The following is a 20,250-nucleotide window of genomic DNA, read 5'->3' as shown; positions in this document are numbered from 1 at the left end:
GGCAAAATGCAGAGGTCTTCAAAAAGATGGGTCAACACTGCAAATAATAACTATTTGCATAAACTTAATGTAATTGTCAATAAAAACCTTTGACACTTTATGAAATGCTTGTAATATTACTTTAGCATAACATAGCAACATCTGACAAAAAGGTGTAAAAACACTGAAGCAGCAAACTGTGTAAAAACCAATACTTGTGTCATTCTCAAAACTTTTGGCCATGACTGTACAGACTCAGGAGTCTATTTATCATTGGTGGGCAGATTTTCGTCCTCAGTGAAAGTGTGTCTTATCTCTCGCCGCGGCGAAAGGCTTTGCTCATGAATTTCCCTATTCCTTAATTGCGCATGTGAGGCGGACTGTTTGTTTATATACATAGTTATTTTTCTACGCTCATTTTTCCCCACACTTTTAGAATGAAATTGTGACTGCTTACCTGAAATATACTCAATTCATGTAAAAGTTGTAGCTGCTTACTGGTTAGGTAACACCATCCTGAGATGGAAAAGCTTAGTTGTATTGATTTTATTGACTGCTAATAAAATTACTGCAGTAGAAATTTGTAATGTCTCCAGCATTAACCCTTTCATACATTGGATGGTGGTTATAGAACTTTTCTCCGAGTTTTGGCTTATCACCGCATCTTAAATAGACCCCATATTCTTTGGATTCAAATATGGAGTAACAGCTTTCTACATACGATTTGTATTCTTTTCTATGTTGATTTTATACTGTATTCTTTATTGTGCTGTATTAATATTTCATTAACAGTATTTTGGTGACAAGCGGACTTATTAGGACTTGTTATCTACATGGATACACCTATAGTATATTTCAGTATAATTTGTAGATCTTAATGAGTCAGAGGACTGTTGGGTTTGCAAATGATAAGCTGCAATTATGACATTTTTAAAAGTGGGAGGGGCTTGTCTGCCTGTCAGATGATTTGTTTAAACATGTTTCAAGACAAAAATTTCTACTATTTCCAAAGAAAATTTGCTGAGTAGGATCCCAGCTCCATTGACGCCTGAGATTCATTTGTTCATTCATGACAGTAATAACGTGTGCATACAAGCCGAGAACACAAGGTCTCTGCGTACAGAATGACTCTCCGTCTGGCCATACCCCTCACCGAACATTCACAGAACAATTAGCCCTTCATGTACATAGTGTATTTTTATCATTTATTTGTTAGGCGCCGCTGCGGATACCTATGTAGTGTATATAATACATGTATTAAGATGAGAATGTATCCAATCAGTCGTCACCACGTGGCATCGCAGAGTAACACAGAAATTATATAAAGTAATGGCTGCAGACATCTGGGTTTACTACAAAGCAATTTAATGTAGAAACAATACGATCTGTTTATAGAATGCTATTGTGCTGCATTTAATTGGCATGCGGATCCTATTGTTTCTAGAAATTAAACAGACATGTTCTACAAATTGTCCCACATGTAATTTAAGGCCTATAAGGAAAGCTAAATACCATGACAATTGGTGTTTGACGTAACAGAGATCCATATTTTATGCATATTACCAGGCGCCCCCAACACCCAGAAATAAACGGTAAAATACCACTTACTGGCTTTGGGATTTGCGATGATCCTTCTTCGGCCTCCTGGTGACCGGGGGTGCAGGTGTAGAAGGGAGCGGAGGTGGGGATACAGGTGACGGGGAAGAAGGTAGACCATTATTAGGGTTATTCCTGTGGTTTCTGTCGGCTTCATATTCAAATGTCCGTTTAGGTTTGGGCACTGGATTAACTTCAGCTCCAGGACTCCCGGTGACAGCACCGGAACCACTTGAGTTTGTAGTAGTTCCTTGTTTCGTTTTTGCATTTTTCTCATTAAAATGTTCTTGCTCATTTACAGTATTTACAATCCCAGACTTGTCAGTGGGACTTTCTGGAGTACCTGAAGTTATGGAACGTTTCCTCCCTAGGTCAACGCTGAAACAACTGCTGGGCAGCTGAGGAAGGCCCATGCCAGGGTTCTCCTTCAGGGCCTGCTCGATTTTCTGGATTCTGTTGAGCACTGCAGAAGACTCTTTCCGGGGATGTCCTCTGATGAAGGCATTGGCTGGTTCCGTTCTACTGGATCGCCTCTCAAATCTATGTAGAGAGTCTCGCTCCAAGGCCTCCTCCTCCTCTGTTTCTGGGTAAGAACACTCAGAAAATGTTCTGCTCATTCTCCGGTATCCTTTAAAATCAAATGTCTTTTCACTGCACGGTGATGCCAGCATGCTGGGACATCCTTCACTGGTGGACCTGTCACCCGGGTCTCCTTTGTCCACAAAGAGGCTGAGCCGGGGAGAAGAATCTCTTCTGCACTCCCATTCTGAAATTTTACGCCTAATGTCGAGCACTTGTGAGCGCACCGAGGTTCTGTTGTGCGGTCTGTTCCGCTGATTGGCAGCTGATCCTAAGGAGAGCGTACTCCGATTAAGCTGGCAGTTGCCAATCACATCATTGTCCTTGGCCTCTACTACATTTTCTTTCTGGCTGGGGCCTTTAAATACAGAAAGTCTTTTATCCAAGCAAGCGACACTGATGGATTTTGAAAGGTGGTTTGGAGAATCGCTGCCCTGGGACCGTAATCGGGCGTCTCTTACATTAGAACCTCTCAGGGTCCAGTCCTTTATGACCAGCTTTGTGTTGGGTATACTGCTAGATCGGCAGAATTCCTCACTGTCGCTGAGGGGATATGATAGGGTCCTGACTGGAGTCAAAACTGGTGGAGGAGACACTGACTGAGACCTGGGGACAGAAAATAAATCTTAATAATATTCATTAGGAGTAAAACATTGAGATAACTCTACAGTAAGTATGAGAGGTCGGTCACTCACGAATTACCCAAATTAAATATTCTGTCAAATATATGAACCAAATTAGAGATAAAAATGGAACTGTATTGAGATTCCATTTATATAGATGCAAAAAAAAAAGTGCATGTACAATTTCCAATATTTTTTCTTTATTCAGATTCACCTTTTTAGTTGCTGCTTAGTGAACAGCACAATGATGTCAATTGTATGCAATCAAAACTGTGCGCACAGATTATTTGTCCTAATTAATATGCATTGTAAACCCTGGGATCAGTTCTGTAATAGCACAAAACAACTGAACAATTTAAAAAACAATGCGATTTGTATACAAATGAAACGCAAACACAGAAGAAAACACTATCGTCAGCAACAACATAAGGAGCGGGAGAGTTTTATTCTAAAACATCACAGTGCAGCCAAACACAAATGTGATTAAAAATATTATGCAGTTTAAAAAACAAAACAAAACAAACTAAACAAAAAAAAACTAACCACAATATATGTTATTGTTACATTGCTTTCACTCTGTGCTGGTTTCATAAATATCAGCTCTGGTTTGATACTTATGTTTTAAAGACATTAACTCCCGGATGTGGAGAGTAGATTTACTAAAACTTCTAATAAGGAAAAGTGGAGGTGTTCCCATAGCAACCAATAAGATTGTAGCTGTCATGTATTAGATGAATGATAGGTAGAATCTAATTGGTTGCTATGGGCAACATCTCCACTTTTCCTTTATAAAAGGTTTGTTAAATCTACCCCAAGAAATAACATTTCTATCCCTGACAAGTACCCCCCGTTGCATGCGGAAGCCTATTCGACAAGTATGGTAGCAGTCTTTATACCAGTACAATACCCGAGGATATCTTAGGATGGCGAAAGCACATTAAAAATCTCCAAATAAAGCTGTTTTTAAATTAAAGTTGTTAATTTCTATTTTTTTTTAAATAAGTTTTATCTATTTTTCTTAACTTTTTTTATTTTATTTCTTCCCACCTTAACGGAACAGACAGCCCAAGACTTGGCTTTCAGTCCCTCTGTGCAGGTGTGAGCCGGCTAGTGTGTGCCCGGCGGAGCAGTAAGTTTTTGGGTTTACCAAATTTTTTTGGGTAAAAAAAAAAATCAGCCTAATCGCTGGTGAAATGGGCCTACTGATACAAATTCCCCGAAGGAGATGATTTACCAATGGGCACAAAGCCATATTGGAGACAGGACTTTTCACCCACGAAAGACTTTTTATGAACTTTCCCCTGTACATGAAAGGGTTAACACAGGCTATTCTGGCGATAACAGATTTATAATGGAGGTTGTTTTTTTAAAGTTTTATTTGAAGAATCAAGAATTTTTTAAAATTATTTATTTGTATTTTTATTTTTTTGAATAAATTGAATCTATTTTTTAAAAAACTTTCCCCCCCCCCCAAATTAGAGGAACTTAGAGACAGAGGCCCACATAGGAGGGATAGCACCGGCCATAGTTTTTTGGGTAACACACGCACACACTAAGGGGTATATTTACATTTTTTATAACTGCGGGTTTGAAAAAGTGTAGATGTTGCCTATAGCAACCAATCAGATTCTAGCTGTCATTTTGTAGAATGCACTAAATAAATGACAGCTAGAATCTGATTGGTTGCTATAGGCAACATCTCCACTTTTTCAAACCCGCAGTTTAGTAAATCTAGCCCTAAATGTGTATAGAACTGTATTTTACGTTCCTAAGGTAACAACGATACAACATCACAGCCTTCCTGCTGGTGCTGCGTCACACCAGCCTCTAAGAGCCTCGGACATATTTGTCTGATGAAACTGGCATCTCTTTTCCTGAGTAAATCAGAAGCATCTGTCACACCGAGCGGCACAGGGGCTGCAGAACCCCCCCCCCCCCCCCCCCCCCCCCGGCTTTGCATACAATGCCTTAAAAAGCCTTCGTAAAAGAACTTTTATTTCACAGGTATTTAATTCCTATGATACAGATTAGTGTCTCCCAAACAGTTGCAGAAGGCGTGGGCTGGCTGCACAGAGGACAAACCCCAGACATCCATTTCTATAACAGTTTGCTGCATGGATTGATGGGGTGTAAACAGACGGACGCTCTCCTGACAGAGTGCCAGACTGCTCCCCGGGGGCTTACATCACCCTGGAGTCGCCTCTGACTAATATGGTAAAGATTAGGAGAAAAATGTCTCACATCGGCCATGCTGATTTATTCCTGGGATGATAACTGACCACAAATCGTTTCTATAATAAAAGAAGAAAATGCCATTTTATCGTTAAAGTTTTAATTATCTGCTCATATAAAGTTTTCCGTTGCCGTGGAAACGGCTTTGCTCCCACTGTACTGCACTGTCATACCGACTACATTAGTTGCTAATTGGAGCAATTGCCCTGATACTGTGCAGGTTGACCCAGAACTACCACAATGTCCAATAATGGTCTGATATAAGTTGAACACTATTGGAAATTTGGAGAACATGATCGGACATCTGGCCTGTGTGCGCGGTCAGCTTCTGACGCCCCAAAGTGACCCAGTCTTTGGGACTATGTGACAGTGGTCCTGACACTCAACTTTGTGCTTAATAATACATGCATGGTTGTTAAGTCCCTTATAAAAACCTCTGTATGGCCACTCTTTCAAGTCATTTGCGCTTAAGGTGGTCACATAGGATACTACTATGAATGGTCCGACAAGAATCAATCACACGTACTGTGTATTTAGACCAGAATAAGAGGAGCAGAGTGAACTTCATGATGAGAGCTCCCTGTGCTCATTAGATCATGATAGTTGGGGAAATGTTCCCCTGCTGACCTCTCTCTGCAATGAAATCTGATGTCAGGAGAAGGCAGGGTAATCTCCATTTTCCAAACACCAATTACTGATTCTGCAGCTCAACAAACAAATCTGCTAGTCTCTTTATATTATTCCTTTTCAGTCTATCTATCCGTGAATGTTGGTTTTGAGTGAATGCCAAGCCGAGAGAAGCCGATGACTCTGCTGAAAGACGAATCACATAGCAGAAGTCCACAAGGAGGAATAAATCCAGACACGGGGGGGTTCTGCCTTATCGAACAAGCCCAAAATGATAACACCCCAGCACTGTTCCCACATAGCCGCGTCCGCTAGTGACAAATGCTACAGTTGAAAGGAAGGTTCACCCTCCCCAATATTGTCCCATTCTTCTCATCCACAAATATGACAACAGTTTCCACGTTTATACAGATAATTCATTAGAAACAAAATTGTCAAGAGATACACAGAGGAACACCTGGTACATACACACTGAGGCGGAATACACTTTGGTTTTGTAGAGATGTGTCTGGATGGCACACCCAGCGCACTTCAAGGCAAGCACGCTGTACGCCCATTGGAGACGCCTCCGAAACCCAGAAGTGCGCCTAGGTGTGTGGAAACCAGAACAATTCAGAAGAATTTTATTGGTTGTATTTATGATGCCATGGCTGCTTATCTCAGCCACAGAAAACCCCCTAATACAATGATTTATCAATGTCTGGTCAGTGTCAGCTGCGTAATACTCAGCTAGCCTGGAGAGGTGCAGCTCAGTCAGGGGATATGCCACCCAATCCCTACATAGCTTATTATTATTATTCTTTGCTTTGGGAAGCTATTGCTGGAGACACGCGGAGAATCTTTGGCTGGCAGGATTTACCTCCATTGCAGGCATTAACCCCTTGAGACCCCTAAATGTTACATCTTCCTAATGCTTTAATATCACCCTTTGCAATAAATTAAACTGACCTGTTTTTCACCTAATCACTGCTCAATTTAAGTTCATTTATGTCATAAATTAATCATGAGATTGAGGAGACATATTTATTTTATAGACAGCACGATGGATCAGTGGTTAGCACTTCTGCCTTACAGCACTGGGGTCATGTGTTCAATTCCCGACCATGGCCTTATCTGTGTGGAGTTTGTATGTTCTCCCCGTGTGTGTGTGGAATTCCTCCTGGTCCTCCAGTTTCCTCCCACTCTCCAAAAAACATACTAGTAGGTTAATTGGCTGCTAACAAATTGGCCTTAGTCTGTGTGTATATTAGGGAATTTAGACTGTAAGCCCCAATGGGGCAGGGACTGATGTGAGTGAGTTCTCTGTACAGCGCTGCGGAATCAGTGGCGCTATATATAAATAAATGATGTTGATAGACGTCATATTTGTGTGATGTACTTCATACTGAGTGCGCCTGACAATTCACTTCCCATAAAAAAGACAATACCCCAGGCAGCCAGCTTTCAGCTGCTGATTATGGAATGTCTATGTGGTCTTCCGCACAACTAGGTAAAAAAACTTAATATGCCCCTCTTTATTTCATTGCACCCATTGCTCTCTGCAAAATGACAGCTCATTTCTGCTGTACCAACCATCCCGATTTAGGAGGGACAGTCCCGATTTGAGGGCTCTATCTCGCCATCACGATCGAGGCAGCTTTGTCCTGATCGCTGGGAAAGTTGGAAGTCTGCTCACCACTGCTTTGCATGGCAGAGGAGAATGGGGCAGCCTAGCTGTGTCACGGCCGCATCATGTCGTGACCATTCCCCCCCTCCCCGATGCAGCTTACCCAATTGTTGGTAGGAATGTCAACACCGCCAACTGCGGTGCGCTGCTCGCCTACTCCCTCACTCTGTCCTGCTCCTCCTCTCATCCACAAATACAGCCAACTCCGCAAAACCTGAGTGTAAATACAGACGCACTTCAGGCCCAAATTTGCTTTTGGTCTGTACAGCGGACAATCTGCGATATGGTAATGATCTCCAGACACTGGCTCCTAGCGAGTTGACAGGCTGCACTATTGGTCCACCCGGCAAAATGGCCAACTCCACTGTGTGTAGATGACAGATTTTTCTCTTAACAAGACACTATAGAAACATGTCTGCTGGCAGAGCAGACAAATTCAGCAGGAATTCTAGTGTTTACAAAGAAGAATGGCTCCGAGCCTTATGGATTATAATAAAAAATGTATTACAAATAATCATCTAGACAAATGTTTACGTAATGTTTTGAAAACATGACACAGTTTTACATGGGGGTAGCAGACCCTTCCAATATTAAATTCCTCAACAACAATATTTCCATGATAGATTCCTATTAAAAATGAGAAAACAAAGAAAATCCCCAAATATAGAAGCAGACAAAATTCCTTTCTGTGCTGCAGGGGATGGTCCTACGTATGACCCTAACCCAACAATTACCCCAGAGGGAGTCTTTATTCTCTCCCCACTGAGACATTCTGCAGAAAGACAAGATAGTGGTCCCATCACAGAGGGAGACAGAACCCGGGACACGTTCATGATGTATCAGAAACAACTGATTTCTACCAGATTGTTCCCATTAATATTACAATTGCAAAACCCTGGGCTGAAATCAGGGATGGTGAAGGTATTTTTAAACATAAATGCATTAGTTAATTTAATCCAAGTTTGTGTAATTGGAAAACCAGAAGCAGAACATTAATACATGGTGGAAATGGGTCATATAGTGACAGGTATAGAAGACGTTCATTAGTAGTAAAATATTCATTTCAGTCTCTGGAAACTATTTTGCTGGGCTCGCCCCGTGGGTGTTGATAAATGATATTCCCTGAAGACTGACGGGGAAATTAATGTTCTGATGTAAACAGACTCGGTTGAAACCTAACAAAACCAGGCCGCACCCATACACCTGTACGGACTCTGCCAGCATTGTGACCAGGTTATAGAAACAACACTTACAGTCTTATCCCCTTTACACTGTCACAATCACTGACCTTATGGGGAGCCATCTCTGTAATCTGCTTCCTGGGGTTCCTTCCACGCAGAGATGGGGTACATGGACTGCCCCCCCCCCCCCCGTACTGTGCACCAAACCAGCAGCCTCACCTCTGTTACCTGCCCTCCCCCAACTTAATCCCAGTCACCTGTACACAAGATACGCTGTCCAAGGTATGTAATATCTAAAGTCAGAGAGTACTGAGGCTATAGGGAGAGGAGCTGCCAAGGGGCGGGTCACTCTCCGCAACTTGTGTATTTTAAGAGGTTTAAATAAACATTAACTCCTTCAGGTACCTGGGAGAAGGTGTTATACGTCTGGGGAACACAAGTTTTATGTGATATGCTGGAAGAGATCACAGGCCAAGTGGATCGGTGACATCATGATATTCCCGGCCGTGCACCGGATTAAACCACGGATTAAACACAAAGAGCCTGATTCATTAAGGAAAGCAAAGCAAAAAAAAAAAAAGGAGTAAGTTTCCTACTGAACAAACCATGTTACAGTGTATTAGTTTATTATTTTGCATATAAGTTAAACACTGGCTGTTTTTTCCTACAACACACAAATACTTAATAGCTTTATTTTTACACTGACATTTAAGGTTGATCTAGGACATGCTCTACCCCAACTATAAATCTGGCATCACATTTTAAATTTACCTCCCCTCCAATGCAACATGGTTTTGCCAAGGTGCATATTTACTCCCTTTTTTTGCTTTTCTCTCCTTAATGAATCGGCCCAAAGGGTTACATTTTGGCATTTTCATTATTATTCATTTTCATTATTTTGTAGTTTGTTCATTTGTACTTTTTCTTAGACCTTTGTGATGTATAATTACAGCTGCGTCATAGCATTTCAGTGTTAGTCATTTTCTTTGTCAAATTGAATAAAATATCCGTTAGAACACACTGGGGGCTAGATTTACTAAACTGCGGGTTTGAGAAAGTGGAGATGTTGCCTATAGCAATCAGATTCTAGCTGTTATTTGTTTAGTACATGCTACAAAATGACAGTTAGAATCTGATTGGTTGCTATAGGCAACATCAACACTTTTTAAACCCGCAGTTTAGTAAATATACCCCTGGAGTAGTCAAAGTGGAAAGGACAAATAAGTAATGCAAATAGATGGACGCGACTTCACATAATACAATGCAAGTTAGGTACTATCAGCGTGAAGGGGTCAATATGCAATCAGAAGCAGCTATATAGTGCTGCTGGTGTCATCAAGTATTTAAATCTAAAACACATCTATGCGTGGCCCTGATATTAATAAATGAGCAGATGAAGAGATGTGTGGTCTCTGGGCAGAACATCTTACATCTAATGTTAAGAACATTTATTTAGAGATGAGATGTGTTGTCTTGGTACATCTGACTTCTGGTTTCTCACAGTATTCCTGAAATCGGAGAAGCCACTGACGTGACGGGTAATCTCATCTGTGCTACACTCATACCGGGATGAAAGTATCTCGTTTTATTACTATCTGTGGATCACAGGAAAACTGTGAATATATAAAGTGCAGTCTCCTTATAAATACTTTTCTACTTCTATCACCCCCCGCCCTGACCACCAGCCCAAGGAGGGGATTCAATCTAGACGATGAACTCTTACAAGACACAAGCAGCAGATCACAGTCTCATACGCTGTGTGTGTATATTCATTAATAAGCAGAAAGTGAATATACAAACTTGGAAAATAAGGGACTTTCCGCAAGAAAAATAAACCAATACATATTTATTACACAAGAATGCATTTTGTCTGGGTAATAAAGATAGGTATGTACAGTTAAATACAGATATTACATAGATGACGCAACCAGCATTAGACATAGGGCCTGGTTCATGGTCAGACGTAAGTCCATTTGTGTGCCTTATTACGCATGCATCCAAACAGAACTTACGCCAATTAATGCAATTCTATGCAAATCACATCCCACCCAACAGTTATGAATCCTATAATTGGGACACAGACAAGCTCCCTCCAAAAAGGGGGCGTTTCCACTTTCCGCATCACGCTAGAGACGTGAGTACATGACAGTGGTCGTAGCAATGCCCCTGGGGTGTGTCTCGTGCCACTGAGAAGCTCTAGGACACCCCCAACCCCTCACAAAACACCCTTGAATTGCTGAACTCACCAAAAGCAATTGCCTCTTGTGTGTACAGCAGTCACTTACTATCGTACGTTGGGACAAATGTACCGACTGTGGGACAGTCAAATCAAATCGGGACAGTCCCACTAAAATCGGGACAGTTGGGATGTCTGGACACAACTGCATACGACTTAAAGGGCAGAACGGGGGTGAAAAGGGGTGGTGGAACATAGACAATGTACAGTAAGGACAAGCCGATGCAGATGGGGTCGATTCAAGTCCTGGGTTCCTCATAAGTACACTTGGTTCCTGTATGTTTGCAGCAGCTACAGGGCAGTGTCAGCGCCGACTGATAGTGATGACTGACATGGGATCGTCTTTGTATTAAAAACTACACAAATGCGTAATGCTAGATAGCACAGAACATGTATGTGCAAGTAAAAGAGATAATAGAAACACATTGTACGTACAGTACACAATAAAAAGATTCTGATTTATGTATTTAATCTGATTTTTATTACGGGTTATAGTATTATTAGTTATTAAATTACTTTCTATAGTATTATTAGTTATTCAATTACTTTCTAAAATATTTTATATGCATGCGTTCTGGTGTGACCTTATATTACACAAATAGATGTGCACATCCTGCAATCTGTTCTGACTGTCTACATACAGCAAGTAATGATATATGTCCAATAATAAGACAATTGCAAACAAGTGTAATTGAAATGATACTATAGGGAACTTTAGACAATGGACTAAATACCAAGACGAATGAGCATTGGCTGATAATGTGCAGGGAATGTAATAAAAGCATAGGACTCAGCAGATCTACTATATAAATGCCTAGTGGCGTGTGTGAAAAAAAACAAAAACCAAACTGCAGCGCCACCTGCTGGGCAGAGTTATACACTGAGCTATATATTTCTTGAAAGAGAAGTGACAGTTGGGAGTGGTTGGTGGTTGTCGGGGGTGACAGTGGGGAGTTTTTAACACCTTAAGTAGCTTGATGAAGGATGTGGCGATGAAGATGAAGGATGAGGTGATGGAGAAAAATGATGAGGTGTGACATGTGGACAAAACCACGTTAAAAAAGGGCGCTTGCGTCGGGAAGTAACGCTCTTCCCCTGAGGAGGCCTGGGCTAGGCCCAAATGCATGACAAGAACCTTTTTAACACCTTAAGTAGCTTGATTTGACTAGAATGCATGAGTATCATGCACGGGTTAACTTGTATATAATATACACACACCGGGGTCTACTTACTATTAAGACTCTGATGGCTTGCACCAAGGCTAAAGCGCTACCACCGTAATTTAATAAAAATTAAAAGCTTACTGATACTGCTCTGGAGCGGCAAGGGTTAACTTAACGCTTAGCCGACCAGTCTGGTGGGATGTGTGCAGGCGTGGGCCGGCTTTCAGCCCCACTTACATTTTTTTTTTTAATTACACAGTTGAAAAATAATACAATTATTAAAAACTATTTAAATACATTAAAAAAAGGCTGTACACTTTAAACAAATGATTTATTATAAAAAATGCTTTATTTGAATGATTTAAATTAGTGATTGCCTTCCTGAGAGGTGATACTTGTTAGTTAGCTTCCTGTGCACAGGTGTCGTACAGTCTTCAGCAGTAACCACAGACTACAAGCCCTTTGCTGGTGGAAAGTGGAGTAATTAGGTTTTTGACCGCACTGAAATAATTGAGGCATTTTGTGATCTAACGGGCCACTTATATCACTGGATCTTAGCGATCTGATAGGCTCTCCGGTCCACTGGTCCGGCCCATAATATGGCTGCCTCCGTAGTGTCACTTTAGGGATACTCAGTTCATGTAAATATATGTTACACAAATTCCTTTCCTGTCTGTACCCCCTGAGGCCACCACAGGAAGGATAAGTGCTGCAGTTATAGTGTTGTTCATTATATTATTACTTTGGCGTAAGGACACGACAATTTGTCATTACCTTTGTGTAATGCGGTTACACAATAAACATGATTAATGGGATTAGTGAGTTTCACCATCTTCTCTCCGCTGTGCCCTACGGGTAGAATAGGACTATGAAGAGGTGATTCAGCGCTGTGATAGAAAAACAGGTTCTCATTGTACACAACATGGAAACGGGAATAACTGAATCTATTTCTAAACTCTTTCACCGGAGGGAGAGGAGGGGATCTGTTCTCACAGGAATAAAGAACATTATAGGAGGATAATACACAGCATAATATAAACATTCACAGACTATTTATTAACTAGAGGAAAGCCGCTGTGAACGGAGATAGGGCAATAAAGAATTTTAAAGGGAATTACTTATAAAATAATTTTTATTTATTTTTTTGCAGAAAGTGAAACTGGAACCCAATTCCAGGCTTCCAGTCCCACTGGGCATGAACTAGGAAGCCGGGCCACCCATCTGTGACACATCCAAGACTGGTAAGACTTCTCTTACCGGGCCAGCCAGTATCACCGGGGAGCGGAGCATCACTCAGCTGCTCCGCCAATATTTTCTTTTTAAATTGTGGCGATAATAGAATTTCTACACCTGCGATTGGGGCGTGATGGCGCGACAATACACAGGGCTGTGATGGTGCAAATCACATCAACATGCCCTCTGCACTGGGACCTCCGGGATCTCCAACAAATAGGCAAACTAATGCCTAGATCACCAAGGTTTTATGGTCATAAAGTCACCCAGAACCACAGATCCCATAAAGATGTTCTCACTGTCATGTCCTGTACATGATAGGGGTTGTCATATATACTGTAGAACCGCCCAATGCGGGTTCTGTCCATTCACCACTCAGGCTGGGACCACTGAGAGGCTGCACACTGATTGGTCAGTACCGGATCACTGGTTAGTTTAGTACTAATAAAGAGATAACCATGGGAACGAATTACTAACAGCCAGAAATACAGGCCATCCCTGCTATGTACTACAAGATCCCATGTTCTACAAGATCCTACGTACTACAAGATCCTACATACTACAAGATCCTACTTACTACAAGATCCTACGTACTACAAGATCCTACGTACTGCAAGATCCTACGTACTACACATTCCTACGTACTACAAGATCCTACCCTCCCACCTCTTCTCCTATTTATGAATTGCTTCTTGCTGATCTGACGACTGTAAATGTCACTGTGATTTTTTATTTGAAAAGTTGGATGAGTGCAGCAGGAAAGACACTTCCTAACACAGGACAGCAATGTGATCCCACAATATATAATATTATATAACCCAGCAGTCTATCCATGGGCTTATCTTCTGCACAAACAGCTGGTGCGGTCATTGTTCTGCCTCATAGTTTTGTCTAGAAAGACTTCCTGCTCTGTAGATACAAGGCTGAGTCTTCCGACAAACGTCACTCAAGAGAAGGGTCTGACAGAGGAGAGATTACAGGTTACACTGACTGTCAGTCCTCCCGGGACTATCCGATATATAATGGTCAGAGACCTACATGGAATCAGGGTCTGAATAAGGGCTCAGGCTGCCCTAGGGTAATAAGTTTGTAGCGCCCCCTCGCCATCCACCACGCAGTAGGTAAAAACAAACTCGTCCTTAATTTAAAATCCAGCTTCCTTCACCAACACCCATGTTTTCCAAACTCAGCTCCACTTTAAACAAGTCTCTCATTAAAATCCAAGCATGCTGGGGCTTGTAGTTTCACAACATTTGAGGCAGGTCTGTTATCGCCATCACGCAATGAAAATCATTTTAAAAATACTTTCTCTAAATAAAGTAATTTTTAATACTTAAAGGTTTTTTATTTAATTTTCTTTTCTTTTTATTATATTTTTTAAAATGGATAATAATAATTATAATAATAATAATAATTTTTATTAGTGGTACTGAAAGCCCAAATCCGTGCGCATGTGTCAGCTGACTCGCTCATACATATATTGGCAGAGACTGGTCCCGGCGAAGTGGTCAATTACCCCTTACTTCTACAGGTTGGTGTCACCACAGTATAGCGGCACCCAGCAATTTATATTTGCTATATTAGGGGATTTTCATCACCGTGATAAGTAATGATAATCAATCATCCTTCTCGCCAGAGAAAGGGGCCATCTGATAATCTCCTATACGTAATGCTTCCATCCTGTTACTTCTACATCAACGTTTCGCCCTACGTGTCACCACTGATTTACTCACACAGCGGATAACGCATCCACTGATAACTATCGCACTCCAGGAATAGGCAATCCGGTATCCTGGCTATTGGCGGCTATCACAGGTCATGGTGTAATACTGATATCCTGCACAAACTATACAGAAAAGAGAAATATTCTTATTCCTGGGTAATGATCCCCTTCTGCGTCCGCTCTTCCAGATTTGTCCTCCCCAGAAGTCAGACCAGGAATCAGATATAACCATTACACCAGGAGGGCAGCAATGTTCCACAGTGAGGACAGACATCATTAAACAGGAGCTGTCACAACGCCTACAGACAGGCTGGATTAATTACAATGACATCAATGTTATTCCTCACACTTCACCATTAGACGTAACATGATGAAATCTGTCAGCATCATACCGCCTCCTCACAAGGGTTTAATCGTCTGTTTCCAGGAGCCGTTAACCTACATCTGTCTAGTGGAGAGAGCCCAGAGCCCAAGGACGTCCGCTCTGCTCCCACATAAACGCTGCACCGCCGCCAGGGGCAATAAGAGCGGTACAGAATATTGTTAGGGGGGATCCTGAAATAATGACTTGTCCTGACAGCAGCGTGTTAAAAATAGAGAGAGCTTTTGTAATCATATTTCCAGCCCCTTCTCAAAATTTGCAGCATCAAGAACCCATATTTCTTGCTACACTACCGGAATGCCTGCTCAGTCTGTCTTCTGTCACATCGGTATAGAATACTATTGGCGACTTTGTACTACATAAAAGGAACATGTGGATGAGTGTATTACAGCAAGAGTGATTTGAATGTTCTGTATGATGGCCAGGGATTCATTATACCAGAACTAGGCTATTGTGGAACTACAAGTCCCAGCATGCACTGGCAGCCACTGACTGGAGTGGTATGCTACTTCAACATGCGCCAGCACTACCTTTCAGTCTATGGCTATCAGAGTATGCTGGAACATGTAGTTCCACAATAGCTGTGCTGCATTCTGCTCACCAAACCCTGCAATTTTTGCAAGAGGTCTAGCAGGCAGCGCTTCCATTGATTTAGGAAATATGTCCCTTAATGATGTATTATTCATGTAGAATTCCTCTCCGTAGGACAACAGAACCTTCTGCTCCTCACAGTAATGCTGGACACACACGATGACCAGTTTATTTGTTTTCATTGTTCAGACGATTGTTTAGTTGCCACACACTGTGCAATGTCAATATGGTGGCAAGCTACCAAACATGACTGACCGACCACCACTGTCACCTGGTCTACAAGAGAAGAGGTGTGGGTCTGGGGTCCACCAAGTAGGGTCTCAGAATCTGCTTGTTGGGCCCTTCCCATTGTCAAATATCCATCATATTATATTGGGAGCAACCACATTTGCGAACCCAGGAAAATATACCACTAACACTTAGGGGTATATTCACTAAGATTTTCTGTGCTTTGCTGTCATTTTTTAACATGGCAATTTTATTAAAGACAAAATTGGTTTTTGTCTTTAATAAAATTGCCGTTTTAAAAAAATTACAGCAAAGCTCCAAGAATCTGCGGTTCGTCTTAACCATGTCTTGGTAGATATAGCCCTCAGGGCATTGTCACACTGTCACTTGGGGCCCCAGAATAATGGCACACTGTCACTTGGGGCCCCAGAATAATGGCACACTGTCACTTGGGGCCCCAGAATAATGGCCCACTGTCACTTGGGGCCGCATAATAATGGCACACTGTTACTTGGGGCCCCATAATAATGGCACACTATGACTTGGGGCCCCAGAATAATGGCGCACTGTCACTTGGGGCCCCAGAATAATGGCACACTGTCACTTAGGGCCCCAGAATAATGACACACTGTCACTTGGGGTCTTGACTATAATAGTTTGAGCACCACTGGTGTAGAAGTTGGGCCCCTGCATGATGTGAAAGCCACCACGCCATGTACACTGCTTAGTAGACGCAGCCCTCCTGCTTTATGATACATCTATATAATTCAGCTAAGGTAATTATCCAGAACGCTGCCTGGACGACAGCCAGCTCATCAGATGTTTTTAACATGAATTCCTTCATAGGGAAAATATGCTGCAATACTTAACTAAAAGTGACATCTGATATTACTGGAGGAATCAGCCCATAGGAAGGAAGATACAGAACAGAGTCCATTCAATGGGTATGATTCAGACAAACCTCTATCTGAAGAGACGGTAACAATGTATCAGACAATGACAGCTGGTTTAATCTCTGCATCCGGAACTGGATTACAGACGCTACAGGACAGGGATTCGCGGTGTACAGACTCCGACAATGACAGACCATAATTATATTTATATTTGTAGAACAGCCAGAGAATAGCCTTAACTCCTTCAGTACCAGTGGCGGCTGACACTGCTAAGGCGAGACCTTTTTAATTACTTAAACTACCCAAATAAATGTTCTACTGCTTTTTTCAGGACATGTAAGGTTTATTTTGGGAATATATTGAAATAGATTTTCAGCTTTATACTTAGTTTAATTTTGGGAAAAAAATACACAGTCATAGTTCTTCACATTTAACTTTTACCTACAGAAACAAGGCTTTTGTTTTGTTTTAATTTAATTTGTGTTTATTTTTCCTTTTGTATCCTATGTAAAAGTAAGAGGACCACATTGACAATACTTAGTCCATGCGCAGTGCAAAACTTTTGTCTTGCATCGGCCCTTCTAGAAGTGTCCCTGTGGGGCCTATTTATCAAACAATATTCCCCAGTTAAATCCCCGAAAACATATTAACTGCAAAAATGTCATTTATCATCACTGCATCTGTGTTCGTTTTACTGAGCATTCCCCATAAAAGTGTATGGGGACCGATCAGTGACGCTATTTAACAATAGCCGAGGAAAACAAATGATCTTTTTCCATGCTGAAGCTGGCGTACAAATTCATAATTGAAAAGTTTCAATGCTCAGAAGAGCAGACAGCGCATGTGTGGAGGGATCACGTGATCCCTGCCTCTCACACGCTAATTGATCCTTGTTCAGGGCTCTCTGAGTGCACGCCCGATAGTTTCGGTCGGCGCATGCGCACTAGGATATGCAGGAAGATTTAATCATTGCAATTTTCTTCAGACTGAAGAGCCTGTGAAAAGTAAGTGTTACACTCCACAGGAACAGCCATTTATCGGAACGGCTGTGGAGATTTTTTGATAAATATTAAAGATCTATCAATCACTATCTATGCGATGAGGATTGAAAAGTATTTTTTTCCATATTACGCGATACTACTAAATAGGCCCCTATGTTGGAGAAGTGGAAAAATCTACACTGTGCAAAAATCTATACTTCAGATCAAAAGTCCAATCCCCTAAGACTTTATCACCGTTTTATGTTCTGGAAGTGTCCGTGCACCCCTCCATAAAATCCTCTCCACCCCTTTGGTCCAATAATCTCACTTCGTCAATTAAATTCTTGTTTTGCAAAACTATTGCATCCGCGCACCTACCGCCATCTTGCTACGTAAACATATGCGCTCTGATGAAATCCAGGCAGACTCTCCACAAATCAAGGCACACGTCACCACTAAAAAGGATAGTGCTCAGCACCTCTCTATACTGTGTTCCCCAAGTGAGGATTATTATTGGCATTTTGGAAAATGGGCTTAGTGGTAGTTTTGGAAAGTGTGAGACCACCTTAATTCATGAAGACCAGCTAGGAGAGAGAAGTGAAGACATCACTAAGGAGGGGAATCTCTCCCATGAGAATCCCCCTCACTGTACATCACCTGAATGACATAAAGTGTGGACTACGCACTATTTATGTCTATCCTGGTCAGGGCAGGCTATGTTTACAGGCTTATTAACAACACAACAACATATGAACCAGATACTGCTGCACACAATGGGGAAGTTCTTTGCTATCTCTGGAAGACAGAGAAACATGCAAAATTTTCCGCCCAAATACAGAAGAAGCCGAATACTTTGCGGAACAAATGTGAAAATTCTGCTTCTCTCAAATCAACACATCATTTTAACTGAGTTTTTCTTGTTTTCCCATCTAATGATTTCTCTTGCGGAAAGAAAATTACATGTGGTTTGGAAAACAACCATTTCCCAAGCAGAATGAATCATACGCGGTGAGCCGAGGTCACGGGAGTCAGTAACCAGGGTGCTGGTATCTATCCTCTGCCCAGTCGCCCATCTACCAGAGACCGCCTGACGTGTGCACTGAGCAGCAGAGGGTGCTGGGAAGTATATTGTGTGTCACCACACAGCCGGTGCAGTAATAGATCCGGAGAGGATGGGATATCTACTGCTGGAGTCAGCAGACCAATGCTTCTATAATGCAGGGGAGGGAGCACCGGAGCAGTCACTGTCAGGCATTCAATTTCCAGTTATTCTGTACAGATCTGGGACCCCCTTCAAGTGCAAAATCCCCTGAATACAATCATATTGCTGACCCAGACCCTCTGCTAAGCAGTGGATCCCCCCTCTCAAAGCACCACGACCATATATAGTGTATTTAGACCATATAGAGTGTGTTTAGGGTGTAGGTATGCAGTCAATGGTTAGTCATTCATTTGGTCAACATTCAGAAAGTCAATAACATTAGGTCGACAATTCAGATGTAACAGTATTATAGGGTTAGGGTTAGGGGTGGGGATATTACTGTCAACCTAAAAAACTTCATTTTAATTATTTTAACATATCAATTTCAATTATCGACCTAATAATACTGTCTACATTTCAACTGTCGACCTAATAATACGGTCAACGTTATTATTGTTGACTTTCCAACGATGTCTATATTATGGTGTCGACCATATAAATGTCGATCATGTAACAGTTGACCATATATATAACACCCGGGGTGTATAGATCGGTGCATTCATGAGATGAATAAACACTTAGTAAGGGCTGCCCCCAATCCGCCCACCCACCTTCTCCTATTCCTCTGCTTTTCATGCCCACAGATTTCGACATTTTGGCCCACAAACTCATGCGCTTCCCCATAAACACGGATTTAGGGCAAAAATAGGTGCGTGACATCACACAATGGCCTATGCACTATGGGACGGCACGTTACCATTGTTGTAAGTGACCTTACAGGCGATGTGTATGTCGCAGAGGGAACTTCACACTTTATTGTATGAGGAAATGCCGCAATGTGAGTGCTGACTGCTCCCTAGACTGGGCTAAGAGGTCACTTCTATCAAACTCAGACTGTAATAAGATCATAGATCAGTGAAAGAGACATCGCAGCAATAAAACACCTGAGCGGAATGTTTAAGTTACACACAATCACTGTCCGTTACACCAGGTACCTGATCAGACACCAATGCAGACTGGGTACAGACAACAGAGATAAAACCTGATGTCAAATTATATTAATAACAATTTGTATCACTGGTCAGATACAAAACACAAACTGTGATAAGTTTCTGCAAATGTGCAAAGCGGAGGAGA

General features: G+C 41.7%; 1 protein-coding gene across 6 annotated transcripts in view; it reads right to left on the bottom strand.

Annotated features, from left to right (window-relative positions):
* DENND2B (DENN domain containing 2B) overlaps positions 1-20,250 on the bottom strand; it is a 149,723-nt gene that overhangs the window by 53,819 nt on the left and 75,654 nt on the right. For 5 of the 6 annotated variants that reach the window (XM_075188527.1, XM_075188531.1, XM_075188529.1 and 2 more), the window contains one exon: positions 1,588-2,760. In XM_075188527.1, the coding sequence (XP_075044628.1) occupies positions 1,588-2,760 (1,173 nt within the window). Of the gene's footprint in view, positions 1-1,587; positions 2,761-8,590; positions 8,614-20,250 lie in introns of those variants that run through there. The other variant, XM_075188532.1, reaches the window with a different exon arrangement.

The sequence above is a fragment of the Mixophyes fleayi genome, chromosome 10 (assembly GCF_038048845.1).
Source record: "Mixophyes fleayi isolate aMixFle1 chromosome 10, aMixFle1.hap1, whole genome shotgun sequence".
In the NCBI taxonomy this organism is placed as follows: domain Eukaryota; kingdom Metazoa; phylum Chordata; class Amphibia; order Anura; family Limnodynastidae; genus Mixophyes; species Mixophyes fleayi.
The sequence above is the reverse complement of the archived record's forward strand: the minus strand, read 5'-3'. Positions and strand labels throughout refer to the sequence as shown.